Source organism: Arvicanthis niloticus, chromosome 1 (assembly GCF_011762505.2).
Source record: "Arvicanthis niloticus isolate mArvNil1 chromosome 1, mArvNil1.pat.X, whole genome shotgun sequence".
NCBI classification, from domain to species: domain Eukaryota; kingdom Metazoa; phylum Chordata; class Mammalia; order Rodentia; family Muridae; genus Arvicanthis; species Arvicanthis niloticus.
Genome location: NC_047658.1, coordinates 147,948,240 through 147,966,503, shown reverse-complemented (window position 1 = coordinate 147,966,503; position 18,264 = coordinate 147,948,240). Strand labels below are relative to the sequence as shown.

The following is an 18,264-nucleotide window of genomic DNA, read 5'->3' as shown; positions in this document are numbered from 1 at the left end:
CAGGAAGATTAGGACTTTGAGGCTACAGACTTTGAGACTAGCCTGGACTATATGAGATCCTGTCTCAAAAATAGATAAATAAGTAAATAGATAGACAGACAGAGAACTTATTGCATGGGATTTCTATTTCAGTTTACGATCTCAGGACATGGACTTGGGGTACCTTCCTATGTCAACATGTGAAAATGAGCTAAGGGTTTATAATGGAATTATGCCCAAAGCAACGTGCAAGTACACAGAACAGAAAAAGGGGGCGGGGCCTGTGGGAGGGTATTTGTAGACAAGTTATAAGATGTATAGCAGGGATGTTTAACTTGAAAGTAAATAAACATGTAAATAAAAAGGCAGGTGTGGTGGCTGTAATCACAGCACTTGGAAAACTGAAGCAAAGAGAATCAGAAATTTAAGGTTAGCCTTGGCAACACAGTAAGTCTGAAACTAGCCTAGGTTACATGAAAACCAGTCTCTTAACAAAAATAACAGCTTTAGGGCTAGGTGTGGCCAGTCACAACTTTAATTCCAGCACAACAGGATCAGAGGCAGGTGAATCTCTGAGTTTGAGACTAACCTGAATTCCAGGACAGTAAGACCTACACAGTGAAACCCCGACTCAAGAAATAAAACACAAATCAAAATGAAAAAGGCAGAGTCATATTCTTTATACCAGACTGTCCTCAATCTGGGAGATTCATCTGACAGCCTCTGCTCCCCCAGTGCTAATATTACAGGCAAGGACAGCACCGAAAGCTAAATTCCACGAAAAGCTCCTGAAATTCAGAACAGTCCCCCTTCAATTTTTGTGCACAATGTCTGTTTTTATTAAGGCAGTTTGCTCAATACATCCTTAAGTGAATTAATCACTTTCCTTTGCCCTTCATTCCTAGCAACAGCACGAAACTCCAGGTGCTAAGGGACTAGACAGGTACTCACTCAGAAATGCCCATAGACACGAAATAATCAATTCTCACTATTAGAAAATTCAAGGCCATCCTGTTTAACTCATTAGGTTTAAAAACTGGCAATATCTAGCATTTCTAGAATTGTTGTAGCTGTAAACACATTTCACAGAATCACAGTCACTTGAAATACTTTCCCATGAATCAAAGAGATTGATCCTTTTTCTTTTTTAGCCAAACTAGAACTAGCTAAAAATCACACCTTTCCCGTACTAGGAAGAGCTTGAGAATACAGTGAGGTTAAGTGCAGCCAACCAATAGGCAGTATCACATCAGACAGAGTGAAGGGATTGCCTGGAACCTGGGTGAACTCCCTCCACAACCGCCAAAGTAAACAAGCACCCACTCCCAAGTTCTCTGTCTGAACTCAGTATAGGGTCTGTTCTAATCCAAAGTGCTCAAAATGGTTTGGGTTTGGAGCAGCTGGGATTTCAGGTTTTTAGATTATGGATGATCAGTCAGTAAAATCCTTGCAAACATTCCAAAATTTCAAAAACAGAACTGTCAAACACTTTTTGACCTCAAGCACTTTAAAGAGATAATCTATATTGACTCAAGTAAACTTGTCTTCAGACACCACTGACCCCTTACTCCCTCCTTGCCAAAAACAGTAAAAAGGAAAATTAAATCCTGGACATGTCTGAAACTTCATTTTTAACCCAATGACTGCTATAAATTAAGTTTCACTTAGAAACCAAACACCCCTAGAATATTAAGATAATCAACCAAGAGAATCAGAAGGTTACCTACATAGAACCAATCCTAGTAAAATAAGAGCTACTGCATCTGATAGCAAACAGCATAGCTCCTTTTAAACTAGTCTGCCAGCCCTTTATAACACAAATCTTATAACACCACTTAAAACACTCCCCCTTAGAGAGCAAAATTATATATAACAAAAGAGAAAATATGATGCCCAAGTGACTTTAGCTGAGCAATTATCAATAAGTATTAGTACTTAAAATACCATCTGTAGTTGGGATTCTAAAAGCTCCCAACCACCACCTAAAAATGGAAATCTGGAGTTCCAAATATACTCTCAGAAAAATCAATCACCAACTCAATAACATTCTCCAAAGAATGCATCTGACTTTGAGAGTCAATTGGGGTGCTTACAGGAGGATTTTATTAGGCACAAAACAAAACATTTTGTCCAGAAGCAGTTATCAACCACTAATACAATTAATGAAAAGAAAGCGGAGGTCACAGAACGCAAGGATTTTAAAGCAAATAGCACTGAAATAATTTAAACAAAAGCTATATCCACACAGGAAATTTACAGGGTTTCATTTCTCAATTCCACAGTGTTTTAAACAGTAAAATGCCCCCCAGGACACAATCAATCACTAAGAGTAAAACACTACAAAAAAACTGAAAACCCTTCTAAATAGTTTCAGTCTTTTGTATTAACTAAGAATCCAGAAAACGCCTCAATTTGATGTTTCCCAAAAGCTGCCATGTACACTTTCACTTGACGATGACAAATAACATAATTCCTAAGTGCTTAAGCCCATGTCACATTGTAGCAAATGTGTGACAGGTCATGAAAAACAGAACAAGCAGAAGAGCAAAGACAGCTAGAGCCGAAAGCCTGCTTCCTGGCGGGCAGGGCAGGGGTCTGCTGGCCAGAGGGAAATTTTAACCTGTATTCAAAAGGTACATCACCCCTTCCAAAAAAACTGCTCAGATCTTTATTATTTACTCAAGTATACATTTAAAAATATATACTTTTAACCTTTGGACAACCAAAGTGGTATCGAATATCTTACCGCATTGTTGCCTGCATTAATTACATTTGGTATTACGGTGTAAGTCTTTAATAAATTCGCAATACACATTTTCATAATGAAATACTGCAAAAATGGCAGTGCTCATTTGCTCTAAGTAAATGTTACCTTATTTTTCACTTGTTTAAAGTTTTAGTTTTGCTTTTTCATCTATTACAAAAACATCCCTTATGGGACATTGTAAAGGGCAGAGCTTCCTGTCAAGCCAGAAGGCTCAAACACAAAGACTGAGCTAACCAAGTGCTGTAATTCTTCCAAACTGAGGCTCTCCACACCCCCTCCACCCTTCCCCCCCCCAACAGATATGTCTATTAAATCAGTGTCTGTTCTCCCCCTCGCACAACAAAGAGAACTTCTCACCGCATGAAATTGCCGCTGAATGGACACCAGAAAGCAGGATTTGCATAATTCCTTCCAACGAAAACCCCATCGGGAAACAGGGGACCTGAGGCCCAAGCGGACCGACAGATTCTCCCAGGTCCGTCTGAGGAAGACCTGATTCCCTAGAACTCGCCCCATCGACATGGGGGGCCGGAATTCCGGGCCTCCCCGAGGACTGGGCGTGGGGGACAGAGGACGACGAGAGGGCATTTCCCCACACATCAGTCGCACCGAAGCAGAGACCGGGAAATAACAATGCTGGGGACATTAGAGTCAGACACAAGGATGGACAGAGGCAAGGGGGCGGCGGGTGGAGCAGACACCACACGGGCCACTTACTTTTTGGAGGGGGGTTAAATATGTGAGTTAAGCCCTTATGGTCCCGCCGGCCGTCACACAGAGGGAAACGGGACCTTGGGAGAGAAAACAGACAAAACACACAGTGTGAGAGGTGCAGCTCGCCGCCCGGCCCCTCCCGGGCGCCCCCGGTCCACGCTCCCGCCGCCCGGGGAAGCGCGCCGGTGGCGGCGACCCCCGCCCGGCTTCTCACCCCCGCCTCCCCGCCGCGCGCAAGCCAAACACAAATCCGCACACACCGACCCGTGCGTCGAGGACTAACTCCCCAGCCGCCGCTGCCAGCAGAGGAAGTGCAGCCGCTGCCCCCCGCGGCCATGACACCCCACTTGGCTCGCTCAGGCGGACGCGGGGCCTGTGACAGCTCCGGCTCCCTCCGCCCCCATCTCCACCTCACGCCTCGCACACGCCCGAGCGCCGCCGCGCGTGCCCGCGGGCACGGGGGCGCGCCGCCGGCGTGGGGGAGGGGCGCGGGCTGAGGGCAGGTGGGGGCGACCCCGTGCGTCCCGGCGCGCTGGCGGCGGCGGCGGCCCGGGCGTCCACAATGCGCCCGCTGAGGAGAGGCCGCGCGTCCGAGCCCGCCCCGCGAGCCGAGGGGAGGGGCGCCGCGGCGGCGCGCTCGCGCTCCGGGGGGTGGGGGAGGGGGGCCGAGCCCGGGAGGGCGCGCGGGGCCGGAGCGCGGCGGACGCTGCCCTGTTCCCTCCCACGCACGGGCGGCCGGCGGCCGAGTGGCTCCGGCACCGGTGGAGAGCCTCACCTACACAGTGGATGAGCTTGTGGCGCCACGAGTCCAGTTCTTGCCGAAAGCCGCGTCTCTCAACGGAGCATTGCTGCCGCCTACACACCCTCGCCATCTTCTGCCGCCCGCCCGGCCCTGCCTCCGCCGCGGCCCCGCGCACGCCCAGCCGCGTCGCCCGGGGCCGCGCACGCACCCGTGGCCTAGGCGTCGCGCCTCCCGCCGGGGGCGGCGCGGGGGCAAGGCTGCGCTCACCTCCCCGTGGCCCCGGGGCGGCCCGCTCCTCCCCCCTCCCGCCCGGCGTCGCCGCGCTCCAGCCCAGCGTCCCACGTCCCGGCAGCCCCGGAACTGCGCCTTCCTACGCCGGCGCCCGCTCCGGCGCCGCCCTCGCTCTCCAGCAAAGCCACGGCGGCCCCGGCCCTCCCCCGGGCTTTTGGGTTTTAAACTAGTCCCATCTATCACTTCCTACCTGCCTATCGCCCGGCACCAACTGTTGCAAGTTCCGCACCCTTGCTTCTCGCAACTTCTCGGTCGAAACCGCCCCTCCTGGGGGCGCCGAGGAGGAGCAGAAATAGGAATAAATGCCCGGATGCCCTTGGAGGCACTGAGCCCCGAGGTTTTCAAAGGTGAAGTGGATAATTCGGCTTTAAGTTATCCGAATACTTCGCCGGGATTCGTATAAGCCCCAATTTAAAAACAAAACAAACAAACAAAAAAAAAAAAAAAAACAAGAAAATGGTTGTAGGTCAAATAAAAAGCCTAGTGGGTCTCTACTAGCAAGACGGATCATAGTTGAAAGTTTTAAGAGAATTGAGAAAAATATGCTAATAGAAAATGAATTTCTAACGACAGCTTAAGAATATGTTGAAAAATACCTGAGATCCGTAGTTCAGGAAAGAACTCAACATTTTGACGAGAAAAAGATTTCCAGGTGCCTTCTGGGGTAATTAAAACCACCTTGCACAGGGAGCCATGTTTTGTTTAAACATAACACTATTAATTACATGATTTATTTGAAAGAGAGGGGAAAGAGCAAGGAGGAAATAGGAAACGAAAAAACGGAAATGACTACCAATACAAGCTAGTTATCTACGACTTCGGCCTCTTTCCCGCCCTTAGAATTTAAGGAGAGTGCATTCCTACTAAATATTTAAATGTAAGTAATTATTTTTGTAGGTAAAACAAAATCATCACTTTACCTCAAAGATTCCATGATGTGTATCAAGTCAAAGGTTCTGGGTCTGTGAAGGGAGGGCACTCTGGGCCATGCGAACTGGTGTAACTGCCCCTGAGAATGACTAGGTGGGTCTCTTGATAGGAGTACCTTCCCCCGAAGCCAATTAGATTACCGCAATTCTCAAAGCCCACAGTTTCATTGCTTTAAAGCTACACCATCAGTCGTGCATGGTGGTGCACACCTGGTAATGGCAACAGTTGGGAGGGCTGAGAGGCAGGATTGCAAATTCCAGGCCAGCCTGGGCAACATAATGAGACCCCTGTTAAATAAAGCCTTAGGTCAGAATTGAGTTTCGGTGTGGTTAACACTACCCTGGGTTAGGTGGGGAGAAAATCAAAGTGAAATGAACGCTAGCTGTGAGAAACCATCCGGTTCCCTATCGCTAGCATGAAATTCCTTTCGTCACCACTAGGTGGTGGGTTTCAATCTTGTAGATTTTAAGCAACTTTTGAGGTGGTTGGGAGGAAGGTGTTTCATAAAATTTTTTGTTGTTTTTAATAAGTGAGCAATGTACCATTTAAAAGTAGTGGTGGTGCACGCCTTTAATTCCAGCACCTGGGAGGCAGAGGCAGGCAGATTTCTGAGTTCGAGGCCAGCCTGGTCTACAGAGTGAGTTCCAGGACAGCCAGGGCTATACAGAGAAACCCTGTCTCGGAAAAACAAACAAACAAACACACACACACACACACACACACACACACATATATACTATATATAGATATATAGATAGATAGATAGATAGATAGTATATATAATGTATAAATTATATTGTATATATAATATTGTATATTTATATATACACAAATATATATATTTTTTAAGTCACCATCCATATGTTTTAAAACAAGTCAAAGGTAATAGTTTCTCAATATAACCTCTTAGTGATTCTCAACCTTCCTAATGCTGCAAACCTTTAGTACAGTTCCTCAGGCTGTGGTGACCCCCAACCATAAAATTATTGTTGTTGCTACTTCATAACTAATTTTGCCACTGTTATGAATCATAATTTAAATATTTTTGGAGATAGAGGCTGGCCAACAGGGTTACAGCCCACAAGTCAAGAACCCTTGAAGTCTCAACCATACAGATTCAGAGAATTCTAAGGGCTCTTGGAGATTAATTCAAAGTTGAAACAAGCATTCTTTCATTTCAGCCAGAAGCCCAGACAAGTAAGATTGCATAGCAGAAGGTGTGGGGTCAAGAAAAGCAGGCACTAGTCCAGAGACACGTTTCCAATTCCCAACATAATGCTACGTCCACTACTCCACTGTGAATCTGTTTCTACTTCATTTATTTAAAGTTGGGAACTAACCTATAATTGACTCTTCATGGTGCTTTTTTTTTTGAAAGACAATATGGTGGGTTTCCATAATATTGGTTGTAAACATGATAATAGAGGTTTGTTTAGTACTTGCCTCTTCAGAATGTGAAGTAGGTCTTGTTTTACCCTTTCCAGTATATGGATTATTATGGTTTGAGTGTGAATGTCTCCCACAGACTTCATGTGTTTGAACACTTGGTCCTCAGCTGGTGGCCCTGGTTTGAGATGTTGTAGAAGCTTTTGGATGTATACCCTAGCTGACAGATCTAGGGCTATAGCAACATGTCTGGAGGACTACAATCTGACCCAGCTTCTGCCCTGAACCCTGTGCTTCCTCGTGGGTGCCACGAACTAAGTAGCTGCCGTGAACATCTGCCCTCACAGAGATACTCCCAGCATGCCTTCCTTCCCATGATGTACTGTACGTCATGTGCTCTTCTCTCTAATTGTGAGCAGAATAAACCTTCTCTTAAGTTGTTGGGTCACATACTCCATCACAGCAATGAAAGAAACAATCTAGAAAAGCTAGAGCCATGTGGCTCTACAGTGTTCACTCTGCCCATGAAGTTTCAGAGAAAAATAAGGGTTCTTTTGGGAAATGGACCAGAAGCTATTTGTGTTATAGTCTGGCAAAGAATCTGGCTGTATCTGCCTACACCCTGAAAATTTGAGAAATGCTCAGATTTAAAATATTGGACTAATTTGTTTGATGAAAGGAAACTCAAGACAACATCTAAATCAGTCTGTGGCACAGTTATTGCTCACTTCCAGTAGCCAGGTTCATGGTGAGAATCCTCGGGAGAAAGATGTGGGAGTGTGCCTTTTGATTGGGACAGGGTTTGATTGGTTGTAAACAACAAAGAGAGCATCTGCAGAGTGAAGATCGTTGTCAAGTTAAATTTTAATTGTACACTGACATGGAAGCCTACAACCCTGTCCAGGAACACAGGAATGTTCAATAATAGGGTAGCCTCCACCCATTGGAGGCTCCAGGATGCCTTGCTCCAATAGCACCATCTAAGAAAACATTTTCCCAAGTCTAACCTCTCAAGCACAGAGAGGCTGCTCAACTGTAGTCCCAGGGAGCCAGCTGTCTGCACAGTAGTAATGGTGCAAACCTATAGAATACCAAAGTTACAGGTATATAAACTGACAACATGACCACTCCATGGTCATGTTGAAGGGAAGGTTTTTTATTGTAGATATGAGAGATAGAACAGCTGGACACAACTGTCAGAGTCCAGAGCAGAGAAAGTAGACTGAACTTGGGCAGCAGACCAGATCTGGCCCCGAGAGAAGCAGGAGTAGAGCAGAGAAAGAGAGGGAGGGAGGAAGGAGACAGTGTGGTGGTTTGAATAGGAATGACCTCCATAGACTGCTGTGGTTCAATGCTTGGCTGTAAAGAGTGGAACTATTAAGAAGTGGGGCCTTGTTGGAGGAAGCCTGTCACCGTGGAGGCGGGCTCTAAGGCCTTATATGCTCAAGCTACACCCAGTGTAGCTTCTGCTGCTGGCAGAACAAGTTGTAGAACTCTGACCTCCTTCCCCATCACCATGTCTGCTTGCGTGCCACCGTGTTTCCCACCATGAACTGAAACCTAGCTCCAATTACGTGTTTTCCTTTATAAAAGTTACCTTAGCCATTGTGTCTCTTCACAATGATAAAAACCCAAACTAAGACACACAGAGAGCAAAGGAATAGCTAAAACAGCAGGCTTACCAGGAGAATGAGTAGCTGGGGGTTAGGGTGAGAGAAGCCCATGAGCTGGAAGGAATTTAGGGTAGGGAAGGAGGTCAGAAGAGCTAGGGTGTTAGCATGGACTTCATGTAACACACGATTGTGACACTAAGGGTACCTGGAGGCCAGCTTATACTTTGGTATTCTAAAAGGTACTACAGGTAGCCATTTGTCCTTTCTGCCAGAAGTTAAAGAAATGACTTCTGGTAGAAGAGGAACCAGCTTTTCAGTTCCTCAGGAATGATGGCTTTTATCTAAGAAATCCTCCAATAGTGCAGTCGTCCATGTTGAGCCTCTTTCTAGATATTTGGACTGCCTTTTGGAGTTTGGGGGGTTGGAGTCTCCTTTAGACCTAATGACAGGGTCGTGGAGGCTTGCACCAAGTCTCTAGGAAGCTGCTGAGGCCAGGCAATGTGCTCTAGGGTAAGGTTCCCTGCATGGAGCTCCAGTGCACGCCGTGTATAAAGCTACAAGGCTGAGACCTGAGGTGCAGTGCAGCCCCCAGGATGTTGAACATGCCAGAGAGGTGGGGGTACCCAAACCCTTAGGGACCCAGGTGATACCACCACAAGCTGCAGATGCCCAATCCAAAGCTGCAAGGTTTTGGTTTTGTGAATTGTTAGTTTATTTCCCAAACAAGGTTTCTCTTTGTAATCCTAGCTGTCCTAGAACTTTCTCTGTAGACCAGGCTAGCCTGGAGCTCAGTTCACTTACTGCCAGTGAGCATGGACTTAGTGAGGACAAACTGACTTGGTTCCTGCCCCTGAAACAGGCTTGTTTGTACAATAAGGTACATATTTTCACATTCCTCCCAGGAATGACTCCTTGATAATCAGAAACAGCATGAGTCCAGAAAGCAAAGTTGTGGCTGATGTCTCAACAAAATGGCAAAGGCAGGGACCTTCAGGACAGCCCTTAAGGCTGTGGAAACTCTAAAAACATGAGTTCAAAAATTATATCATTTCTAAATAACGAAAAAATATAAAGATGCAATACAAATTGCATAAGGAGCTTCACTGATCTAATGGAACAGATTCAGCTATACTATGAGCCAATTTATCAGAAAGATACAAAGACAGGAAAGTTCAAATGCAGGCAGATTCCTGAGTTCAAGGTCAGTCTGGGACATAACTAGTCCAGGCCCAGGTGTAGATGTTGTAATTTCCTGATGGGGTCCCACCCAGATATCTTATCCTCTGTGCTTAAATGAAACAGGTAGATCTCTGAATTCTTTTACAAAGTTAAAAGGAAATGTGTGCTTATTGTCTCCTTAGAATTAAGGGGCTGGGTTCACAGACTTCTGATTCATAGGATAATCAAAGAGTACCTGGAATCAATAACTAAATTGGTATGTAAATAAAAAAAAAAACCTGTGTGTTTGGTCTGTTTGAGATGAGCTAGCAGAAAGCTGTAGCAGTCCTTCCAGAGAGTTAGGTTTTTGCTCCTGAGAACCGAGCTGTCTGGAGGGTGAAAATAGCTCTTCAAGAATTTTTCTAACAGTATTTCCAAATCCCAAGAATTACTTAGAGAGCTGACACAGTTCTTTTAGAATGTTTTCTAGCAGCTATCTGGAGAGGGCTGTTTGAAGAGTGAACACAGCTCTTTTAGAATTTCTTCTGGCATTCTAACTTTGATCAGAAAACCCATGAGCTATCCAGATAGCTTTTGAAATTTTTACTAGCAGAGAGAGCTGTCTCGACCAGAGAGTGTTTAGAATAGCAAGAAAAAGCTGTCTAGAGCAGAGCATAACACACACAAACACAGAAGGGGAGAGGGGGAGGGGCAAAGAGAGAGAGAGAGAGTGTGTGTGTGTGTGTGTGTGTGTGAGAGAGAGAGAGAGAGAGAGAGAGAGAGAGAGAGAGAGAGAGAGAGAAAGAGAGAGAGAGAGAGATTGGACCCAGGATTCATTTTTACTGCTCCCAAACACCCCTCATTCGGGAACCTGGATGAGGTTGGTGTTTGACAAGCTGAGGCAGTCCTTAGCAACTTACCTCCGTCCTCCTGAGTGGTAGAATTAAAGGCATGTTTCACCATATCCAGCTAAGATTCAGGGTTTTATGGTCTTTCTTTGGTTCAGACTTTCCATCTTGCTATCTGTGCTGGTTAAATTTTTGTCAGTTCGACACAACTTAGGGTCCTCTGACAAGGAAAAAAACAAAAAAACAAAAAAACTCAATTGAATGAATGCCTTTGTCAGACTCCCCTGTAGGGCAGCAAAGTACGGAGGCAAGCCACTCCCTAGGCAGGCAGGCAATCCTAGATGGTATAAAAAAGGCAAGCTTTGAGAGTCCTGAGAAGCAAGTCAGGTAGGTAGCAGCAGTTCTCCATGACTTCTGTTTAAGGTCTACCTCCCCATGCCTGCACTGACTTCTCTTCTCAATGGCCTGCAAGCTGTAAGCTGAAATAAACCTGTTTGTCCCCAGGCTGCTTTGGGGCATGGTCTTTATCACAGCAATAAAAACCCAACTAAAATACTACCTTCCTAACCGTCTCTCTTGGAATCAAAATGTTTTCTCTGTGCCATTGAATAGTGGATGTATGTAATTTGCTTTTTGGACTACAGGGGCTCACAGCCTTGAATTTGAGAAGAGGCCTTTGACATTTAAGTGTTGGAACTGTAAGACTAGGAGGACTTTTGGTGTTAGACTTAATACATGTTAGACTATACGATGCCTTTGGGACCAGGAACAGAAATGTCCCCCTACTGGCTTGTGTGTTTGAACACCTGCCTTCCCCTCCCTTACCCCCTCCACTCCCCCTCCCACCTCCCCACCCCACTACCACACTACTACTTGTGGTAGTGCTGATTTTCCAGGCTGCGTGTTTTTTTTTAGGAAGTTGGGTTTAGATGGGTGAAGTGAGCCTTAAGGCATATAGGCTGACCCTGGAGGGGTAGGAGTTTGCCACTTCCTGGCTACTGAGGTGATGTAATCAGCCATCTCATACTTCTGCTGCCACAGCTGTGAGCTGTTCCCACCTTCCTGCATTCCTCACAGTGAACTTTATCCTCTGAACCATGAGCCATGATAAACTCTTCCTCTTTTCAAGCTGCTTCTGTCAGAGCAACAAGCAAAGGAACTAGTACAGGAGTATTAGTTTAACTCAGGAGTTAAGCAGACTTGTTAGAAGACATTGTTTCCTCTTAGAATGAAGCTATTTGGGAGTAGAGAGTTGTTGGGGTGCAGTGTGTAAAGATTATCTTTGTATTATTCAATTTTTAATTCTGTACAGGCAGAGATGTGAGTACCGGCCAAATTGGGTATTATTATTCTTATGGCTCATCTCCTGCCTCAGTATTTTGTCAGCATACACCTTCTTTACTCACTGATTGGCCTAATCAAGAGCTGACACCAATAGCTAGGTGGGAAAGGGAAGGCAGAGAAAGAGACTCTGGGAGAATGAGAATCAGGAGGGAGAGGATGTACCAGCAGGACACGAAGAGGTAATGGGCCATGTGGCAGGACTTGGACTGAAGTAGTCATGGTAATTAAGTTAGATGAGCTAGCTGGGAGGTAGCCTACGCTAAGGCCTAAGCTATAATAAAATTAGTCTCTGTCATTACTCATCTGCTGGTGGACAAGAAAGTCTGGTTATAGAGATTAACCTGGCCTGGTCACCACGGCTAGTAATAAACAGAACAATACAGTGTTAGACACAGCTACAGAAATGGAAATGAGCAGTTTGCGTTCCCCAGTAAAGGGATGGGTGATTGGGCACGGCGGGGAAAATCACAAGATCTTCACCTAGGATTCCATCTTGAGAGATGCTGGAGTTCATTCATATATGGGAAGTAGAGGGATAACTGACAGGGGGGACTCCATGATGCAGCTTCTGTGAGGTCATCGTCCACAGTGGGGTGGGACTTTGTAGTGATGGAGCTGTTTGGGGATTACCTACACTACTATATGTCATCCCTCACCCAGACTCTGTAAGCAAGCTCAATAAACTTATTGTTTCACCAAGTTGGACTTTGGTAGAATTATACCCTGGAGTAAATAGACATGTGTTCTCCTCTTGCCCAGGAAATGTTAGCACAATACTTGTTCGAGATCTCATCCTACCAAGTACCAGAACCAGAGCCTTAACTAAGATCTCTGACTCCAAGCCTGCAACCTGGACTCAAACAGATTTCTATTTTTTTTTCCCAATGGGTTGCAGTATGTTACTATGGTTCTTTATTTTCATACTTGAACTTGTCCTAGATGTATGTGGCCGATGGGAGATCTTTTAAGGACAAACTTTGGATCCCTGTGGTATGTACACATAATTCTGTAAGCGTTTCCTTACTTCCTAGCATACATAAGTTCACCTTCTATGTTCCCTTCTATTAGCGTTTCCTCTAGGTTCCACCCAACAGTTACCTAGCAACAGCCAGGTATGAGTTAAGAAGGATCTCTCTCTCTCTCTCTCTCTCTCTCTCTCTCTCTCTCTCTCTCTCTCTATTTCTCTCCATTTACTCTCTCCCTCTTTTCCTACATGTCCCTGGACTCTCTCTTCCTTTTCCTTTCTCTTTCCTCTCTCTGTTCTTCTCTGTCCCCTGTTCTCTGCCTCTATTTCTTCTCCAGATCTTCTTCCTTTCCCACCAATAAACCTTCTTCACACTAGGTCTGTCACATGGCTTGATTGTTCAGAGGGACACCTTGGCAGCCCCTCCTGCCTCACCACTGCCACTGCCGTTTTATAAAACACAACACCTTCCCTTGGCTCAAGAATAAGCAATTCCCCAAGAAGCCGAAGGATAGAATGTAGAAGTCAGGATCTTGGCTCGTGGTGTGTTCATTGCTACTGAGGGCTCACTGTTGCCAGATCTGCTTAGCTCTTGAAACTTTCAAATACATAGGTGCATAGGTACCATATGTGTGTATTTCTACATCTGTCTTTAAATGTAATTAAAACCGTGAGTTTATAGTGATGAAATCAATCCCCCTCTAGTTCTAGATACTTGCAAAGCTTTCCCTCATCTACATTTGTAAGTCCTCCTACTGTAAGTGAAAAGCCAGACATATACACAATATGCAGACACACATCTCTAGTGACAATGTCCACAACAGCATAAAGTCTAATATGCACATCTACTTGATTCATTCAATGTGTAACAATCTTTTAACTTTAGGCAGCCTGGAGCTCCTTTTCAAAAGTGCAGCCTTTTGGGTCATCATCCAAACCACTGCTCAGTAGATGTCAGTTCTTCCGTACTGAATGATAACATATTCTAGGGCAGCCTAATCAGAATCCCAGCAGGAACTCAACAGATCTTAGAGAACTCAATAGGAGAAGATCCATAAACAAATATGCTGGTTTGAAGAAGGAGAGGACAGAAGCAAATAACAGTGTTTTAGACACAGAGGTAAGCGACCTAGATCCTCCTCAGGGGAGAACACGCCATCTACTATAGGAAATGTGGCCCAACCTGTCCAAGAACATGCCTTTCCTGAGACACTAAGATGCAATGACTAAGTGTAGGCCTGGCCATTTCGGTCTAATGTAGGACACACTGGCTGTCAGTATTGGTTCAAAATGTTTCACTGTGTTGACTAACCTGTGTCTTAGCTCCTGGGTTTTAAACTGTAGTCTGGGGTCTCACACAGGATATTGTCACTGAATCCATATTCAGTGACAATATCACACAAACTTTGGGAGCAACAAAGCTCATACCAAAAGGTAAAAATCTGAGCTGTTTCTAGCAGTGTTCAGCCATCTTGCATCACTCAGCTTCCCTAAAGCAAGGTCACATGTGCACTTTGCATTCCATGACATGATGTCACACAGTGTCAGCAAACGTGTAACACCTCAGTCAGATTCTCTGTGAATTGCCTTATTTTTACTGCACATAAAAAGTTTTCTGCTCTCTGGGCTGGAGAGATCTCAGTGATTTGGCTCCCAGCACCCACACCAGGAAACTCATGACTCCTGTAACTCCAACAACAGAGGGATCTGATGTCATCTCTTCAGCTCAGCCAGCACAGCAGACACACAAACACATACATGTATGTGAAATTAAATATTTGTGAAAATGTTTTTTGCTCTTATAAAAACATGATGAGCCAGGAGTTGATAGTACACACCTTTAATCCCAGCACTCAGGAGGTAGACTGAGGCAGATATCTGAATTGGAGGCCAGCCTAATCTACAGAGTGAGTTCCAGGATAGCCAGGGCTTCACAAGGCTTAAAATCATTACTTGAAAATTTCCAACAACTTCTGAAATAGTTCTAAACATACACATACACCTGCCATTTTCTACTATTAATATTTATGTAAAGTGAGACTCTCAGTGCTCATGATTATAAAATCAAACTATGATCAACTATAGAAACTTTGAGATGAACTACATCCTACAGTATTAATAATCAGCTCAGATTTGAGTCTTCATGTAAGAAATTAATAAGCATACTTACCAGTATGTAAATTTTCTTTCATCTTAGTAGATGGTCAAGTTATACATATGTAACAGTAACTCTTATTCTTCTGTAGAAACTCTTTCCAAGGCTTACTACCTCAGTCAGCTAACCTAGACCTAGTCCTGGAAGCTTCTAGCTTCCATACAATCTAATCTAGATGGTTTTAGCCTCTCAGACTTACTGTTGAATAAGCTCACCCTTTCTGGATTTTTCTGAATTCTTGTTGGCTGGTTCAACTCAACTGTTCTGTCCCAAACTCCTGTCCAGGCTGACTGATTCAAACAGGCCTCTCTCACTTCTGACTGGCTTGCTCTGCTTGGTGTCAAAATAACTCTAGCAATCTGTTCTAGTCTCTGGCTCTTTCTCATTCTTTTTAGTAAATGTTATTTCCCTCTATATAACTCTTATTCTCTCTCCTTCCTAAATTCTGGTAATAACTCTCCTATTTTTAATAGTTACTAACTTTTAAAAAATAATAATGATAACAGTAACAACAATAATAATACCAGTAATGCAGTGAGATGGTTTTCTTTCTGTTAATGGCATATTACTCTTCCCCCAGTTCTATCTATGTATTACTATTAATTTTTTTTGAAGTAAAAAATAAAATGTGCCTTATTTTCTAAGTCTTTATAAGAACCATATTTTTTTCACAAACCCTTAGAATCCTATATTTGCCTGAATACACGGTATTTTCTTTTAGCCTTTAGGGAAAACAAACAAACTATAGTCTGTGTCAGATGACTGAAAGGAATACCTTTTAAAAGAATAACCGGGAAAGAGCTATTTATAGCTCAGAAGCAATCAAAAGCTGTTTCCATGGAAAATTTCTGTTACAATTGTTATATCTGAGAGCCTCTAAAGTGCACCTGAGTTAGGCAGAATGGAAGCATCTAACAACAAAGATATCTTCAAAAATAATTCTATTTTAAAAAAGAAAAGGAAAGTTTGGTAAAAATCACAGAAAATACTTAAATGTCTTCACTGAACCTCAGTAAAATGTACATTTCAAAACTTTCATTTTTTTTCTAATAAAAGCAACTTCTTGGGCAAGGCATAGTGGTATATGTATAAACTAATGACATGGCCATTGTATGGTATAGTTAAAGGGAAGATTTTTATTGTAGGTATGAGAGAGAACAGCCAGAGGTATCTAGAAGAATCCAGAGCAGAGAGAAAAAGAACTGTAGACTGAACATGGCCTCGTATTTGACATGGCTAGGGCTATCTGCAAGAAATGGGAAGAGCAGGAGGGGAGAGAGAACAGAGAATACACAGTGAGAGCAGAGATGGGAGAGAGAGAGAGAGAGAGAGAGAGAGAGAGAGAGAGAGAGAGAGAGAGAATACAGAATAGCAGGATTATAAAGAGCATGAGTAGCCGGTGGGGAGAAACCCAGGAGGAGCTGGAGGGAAGGTAGAGAGGAGGTAAGAAGGGCTAGGGTGTAGACTTTGAAATGTGTGAGTGGTCTATGTGTTACTTGAGGTACTGAGGGAGCCAGGAGACCACCATGAACTTTGATATGTTAATAGTTGCCACTGATCGCTAGGTCCCTTCTTCAGAGGTAAGGGAAATAACTCTTTTTTCCGTGGATGGGAACCAGTTTCACAAGTTCCTGAAGAATGCTGGCTTTTGTCTAAGTGCCAAAAATCCTCATTTCTGAATATTTGGACTGCCTTTGGAATTTGAGAAATTTGAGTTTCCTTTAGAAGTTAACAATGTATACCTTTAATCTCAGCACTTGAGAAGCCAGTGGATCCCTGTGAGTTCAAGGCTAGCCTGGTCTACATAGAGAATTCCAGGACAGCCAGGATCACATAGAAAGACCCTGTCTCAAACAAACAAACAAACAAACAAACAAACAAAAAAATAGAAGGATGGATTGGATAGATAGATAGATAGATAGATAGATAGATAGATAGATAGATAGATAGAATGAAAAAAAAATAAAAAGTGCCTCCTTTGGGCTGGAGAGATAGCTCATCGGTTAAGAGCACTGACTACTCTTCCAGAGGTCCTGAGTTCAATTCCCAGCAACCATATGGTGGTTCACAACCATCTGTAATGGGATCTGATACACTCTTCTAGTGTGTGTCTGAAGACAGCTGCAGTGTACTCATATAAATAAAAAAATAAATCTTTTTTTAAAGTGCCTCCTTATTAAACAAAGATGAAAACAAGCTTCATTTATTCTGTGATCAGGTTATTTTCATGGGTCCAAAGAGGCAAGACACAGAAGCTGTCAGAAATTTCCAGAAACTTCAAGGTGAAAGACAGACAGATAGATAGAGCTGGGCGTGGAAGGCACATGGGTTGTTGTCTTATGCAGTGGTCTGTCGGCTGGCCTCCTGGAGACTGGATACAGAGAGTCTTGGTCAGGCATTCACCACTATGGGTAAACCTGCATTATGTTCTCTCCAAGAAGACATTATAAAGTTGGTCTTGGTTGCATGTGTCTGTAATCCCAGGAGGTGAAGGCAGGTGATAGCCAGTTTGAGGCCAGGCCAGTTTATAGAATGAGACCTCATCTCAAGAAGGAGATGATGTCAGAAATATGTTTAGGGTCTCCAAGAAAGACATCACCACTGCACCAAGTGTTTAGACAAGAGAAGCTTTATGCTTGATCAATCGGGCTCACTCAGAAGAGTGAACACGGAAAAAGGAGGTGCACTTCATTTTTATCCTAACTTAGGTGGCGCCAGTGTCTTTATCCCCATTGGCTGGGGTCTGTGACCTCACAGCCTTAGTGTATGACTGGTCCTAAAAGACTTGGAACCTAGGAAGGGAAGGGGAAACAAACCATTCAGCCTCTTTAATCAGCATGTCCTAGTCCCTTTGCACAAACAAAGGTTTTTGCTGGGTGGTGGGAAGAATTGAGACATTCATATTAGAAGGCTTAAAAGGTGCAGGAGATAATAAGATTTGAATTCTGTATCTTAAACACCAGTTTTGTAATATTTGATAGGAAAGACTCATACTTAATGTTTCATACAAATCCCTCCTTTCATTTTTAAAAAATGTTTAAAATGCTTTTTGTTTTTTTAAGATTTATTATATATATATATATATATATATATATATATATATATATATATATATATACTGGAAGAGCAGTCAGTGCTCTTAACCACTGAACCATCTCTCCAGCCCCCTCCTTTTATTTCTAAACGTTCTTATCTTCAAACACTTTTAGATATTGCCTTTTTTCCCTTTGTTCTACCTTGGAATCGAAAGTGCAATATGGCAGGAATATACCTGTTTAGTAACAGTTGAAATGCTAAGCCTGAGTTAGTCTCCTAGTACAAAAATGAATTATTGCATCTATTTCATTATTATGGTTTAAGGTGAGCCCACCTC

General features: G+C 43.8%; 1 protein-coding gene across 3 annotated transcripts in view; it reads right to left on the bottom strand.

Moving 5' to 3' along the window:
- Window positions 1-4,293, bottom strand: part of Lcor (ligand dependent nuclear receptor corepressor) — a 105,431-nt gene extending 101,138 nt beyond the window's left edge. Inside the window, exons 1-2 of one of the 3 annotated variants that reach the window (XM_034505193.2) lie at window positions 4,236-4,293; window positions 3,464-3,537 (exon numbers count right to left, since the gene is read on the bottom strand). Coding sequence is in view for 2 of the 3 variants with exons in the window: in XM_076921076.1 (XP_076777191.1) it covers window positions 3,464-3,537; window positions 3,721-3,797 (151 nt within the window). In the remaining variant the exon portion in view is untranslated. Of the gene's footprint in view, window positions 1-3,463; window positions 3,538-3,720; window positions 3,988-4,235 lie in introns of those variants that run through there. The other 2 variants (XM_076921076.1, XM_076921102.1) reach the window with 2 other exon arrangements.
- Between the last annotated feature and the right edge of the window lie 13,971 nt (window positions 4,294-18,264).